Source organism: Mastigoproctus giganteus, chromosome 1 (genome assembly GCF_048544385.1).
Source record: "Mastigoproctus giganteus isolate SK-2022 chromosome 1, ASM4854438v1, whole genome shotgun sequence".
Lineage (NCBI taxonomy): Eukaryota > Metazoa > Arthropoda > Arachnida > Uropygi > Thelyphonidae > Mastigoproctus > Mastigoproctus giganteus.
The window spans coordinates 174,985,497-174,989,142 of record NC_143575.1 but is presented as its reverse complement, the minus strand read 5'-3'; the positions used below and the strand labels follow the sequence as shown (position 1 = coordinate 174,989,142).

General features: G+C 36.1%; 1 protein-coding gene across 1 annotated transcript; it reads left to right on the top strand.

Annotated features, from left to right (window-relative positions):
• Window positions 1–862: 862 nt before the first annotated feature.
• Window positions 863–2,105, top strand: LOC150091282 (glycine-rich protein-like). Its single transcript, XM_090383072.1, has 3 exons — window positions 863–896; window positions 1,305–1,576; window positions 2,027–2,105. The coding sequence occupies exons 1-2, from the start codon at window positions 885–887 to the stop codon at window positions 1,572–1,574; spliced, it is 282 nt and encodes a 93-aa protein (XP_090239198.1). The 5' UTR covers window positions 863–884; the 3' UTR covers window positions 1,575–1,576; window positions 2,027–2,105.
• Window positions 2,106–3,646: the final 1,541 nt, after the last annotated feature.

Here is a 3,646-nt window from a genome sequence, read left to right as displayed (position 1 = left end):
AAAAAAAATCTAAAACATTTTGACATTAATAGTTATGTGAAAATTTAGAACACTCTTCGAAGTCTAATGATCCAGACGTTCTTAGCACTCATATAGAAGAATGGCATAATTAAACGTGTGAGACAATTATAGTCTGTTCCTTCTGTTATTCTCTTTTAGTAAAGACCTAAAACTTCGGAGAAAATGAAATACTGTGCAAGGTGCTTTAAAAGTGCTTTAATCGGCCCTACTGTATATTTCTTTATCATAACTTACATATGAACTAGACCATCCATGGACAAGGATTATTAAACTCTTTAATTCTCTTTACACCCAGCTGGAATATTACAGACCTTATTTTCACGCTACGAGTCAATGAAAATATCCGATTGCACCATGTTTCACAAGATAGAGCAGGTTCAAATCAAGGTGGTCTTATTAGAAATTTCCAGATATACTATGGGCCTTTGAGAGCAGGTAAATCAATAACTACGAAATACACAATGGCACGTCAAGTATGCATTTACATCATTCATTATCAGTTTCTTCCAAGGGCACGTGGACCATCGAAAGTGTAAGTGCTGTAAAATCACCTTACCTCACCTCACCTCAATCTCACCTACATTTGCAACCAGTAGAATTAATCAGCTAAAACAAAACCGGTAAGGAGACCTTCAGAATTTGTATCCTATACCCCTTGGGTTTTTGCGCATTTCTGTGGATAAAATAAGGAAAAACACACATAAAAGAACACTGAAGTAGTTATAAAACTGAACGAAATTTCGAAACAATCGATCACTACCTGTGTGCGAAGGACATACATGCTGGAGTTTAGGTATAAAAGGGTTCAGCAGGTGACTGTAGACACTCAGTAACTGCAAGAAGTCGACTTAACCTCATCCACAATGAAAACTCTGGTAAGCGTTCCATTTTACTTTTCAAATATCTATTCGCTAACATTAAGTACTTGAAAATTATTAATAATAAAGATTGGTTTCAATGTTGTTTAATGGCAATGCATTGGTGTGGTAGTCCCTCAGATAATTAGTGCTCTCGAATGAGAACTCTATTTCGAACTAGAACATTTCAATCTATGTTTTAAGATTAGCAAATTCAGAAGGCAAGATATTGCAATTCATTTTAATTCGTCAAATAAATGTGGGTAATCTGTAAATTAATAATGATAATTCATTACTATAGATCAGTAGATTCTCTGTGACAATTCTTTGTATTCAGGATGGAATATGTTGCATGTCGCATTTCTACTATACTAGTCAAATGATAATTATTAAAACAGATGATTTTTTATCTTTTATTTATTTTAGTTCGCAGTCACCCTTCTCGCCCTAGTGGCTTCCGTATACTCCGTTGCCCTTCTAGCAGGTCCTGGCTATGGCTATTTTGGAGGATACTATGGAGGTTATGCTGGACATCCTGTTGGACGTGCTGTTGCATACTCAACCCACATCAGCCATCCTGGCGCATACGGTGTAGGTCTCGGTTATGGTGTTGGACTCGGTTATGGAGGACTTGGCTATGGTGGTCTTGGATATGGTATTGGTTACGGAGGGCTCGGAGTAGCCAAGGTACTATAGAAGTAAGTTTCCAGTTTGCTTGACTTTGTTTCTACAAATTCGGTGTCGTGTCGGAGAGGCTTATTTATTTCCTGGGTATTCTGGAATGTCCACATTCAGATTTCTTACTTACCAACTTATTTTCGGTTTAAATTTTAACAATCCCTTAAATTCTCTTATTAATTAAGCATTTTAAATTGGTCATCACTAATCTGGTTATTTTGGGAATGTAGCAATAATACGAGAATAATTTTTAGAATAATAAAATTATTTATGAACAAATTTTAAATAATATAAATATGGATAGAAATAAATTTTAATCAAAATTTTCGTTGTTTATAAGAACAATAATTAAACTACTAATTAAACTAATAAACACGATACTGGATTTTCATCAATGATTTAAATGAATATTTATCAGATTTATATAATTATGAAAAGTTATTGACTCATGTACTTTTTTTCTTTGGTAGTTGGTCTTCCTGCAGTATCCATCCCAATCACTGAAGAGAACAAGATGGTATAAAAATTTCGGAGTTGTCAGTAGAGCAGTGCTTAAAATAAAAGTTGAATTTACAGTATTTGTGCAGTTGTTTCTCTTATAATATACATTGACTCCCTATATTACTGCTTTCGTTCACGCGTACATTAAGTCCGTATCTAAAAGGAACCGTATTGTTCGAAAAGCACTTGGACTAATTTGTTTTAACGTTATAATATTAAGATGATAACAAGCAACATTTTACTAATAACATAAAGGAAAATACTTAAACCCCTTGTGAACAGTTATTATATGCGATAATTATCACTATTCTTATTTCTTTCACAAAACACTATCAATTATCAACACGCACGACCAAATCTGTATAATGTGAACTTCGGTTGGGAGCTAGTTCTAACAAGCATGTACATCGGGTAACACCGTGCAATTGCATGCGTGACAGCATCATTAGCGTAATTCTCAGATAATTGATACTATAATGTTTTAATGTGTTTTGTCTGTAGTTGTTTTTTTTTTTTAAGGAATGAAAAAAAAAAAAAAAGAAAGAAAGAAAAACGAGTATGTAAAGACTACTGTAGTATCCAGCAAAGCACATCAATCAATTTAGAAAATTCGCAGAAACGTTTCTAAAATATCATGCAGGCTCAAACCATCAAACACACATTTCAAACTATGACAGCGATTTCATATTAAAGAATATGAAATTCCTTCATATTTAAGAGTCACAGTTAGGGTTATGAGATCGAAATAAAATAATAATCCAAATGGGGGAAAAAAGATAAGTTGCGGAAATGGGAGCCCATATGACCAAAAAAAATATTTCGTCAGGAACAGGGCAACAACGAACTGTTCTTACCTTGATCTTGATGGAAATCGACTGATGATGATAAAACTGCTCAATCGGGTCATTATCTGGGTTACTGCACAAAAATGGAGAAAATAATAGGGGAAAAGCCGTATTTTCTCAGTGATGGATCGATCTCAACCTATTCATCGCTGGAACCCTCCCGTTGGACCTAGAGGTGGTGAGGAGAGGCATCCTCCACAGCTCGCTAAAGGTAATGCTTGTACACACCTTGACTTCAACGGAGATCCAGGAAATAACAGCATTGCGGAAAAAAGAAGACTCCAGATCCACTTGCTGCAGGCGTGGCAGGCACGATGGGATGTCTCCATCAAAGGTCGGATAACAAAGAAGTTCTTTCCAAATGTACATAGATTCCAACCTAAATTACCAACCTGGTACGCACCTGGTCTGTTTTTACTCACAGGATATGGCGCCTTAAATTCCAAACTAACAACTCTTGGAATGAATTGAAAATCCAAATTGTACTTGTGGCGATCCAGAAACTTGGTCGCGCCTAATGTTCGACTGCCACCAATACGACGACATCCGTTGGCAGCTGGTGACAAGACTACAACATTCACCGAAGGACCAGGAGCAATTCATCCTGGACGATAAAGAACCATACATGGCATTCACTGAATTTGCACAGACACTGTTTGACAGACGCCGAGCCACACTAGCCCAACATGCGAATAACAACACAACCGGAAATTAAATGGAGTAACAAATGCAGAAAGACCCGCA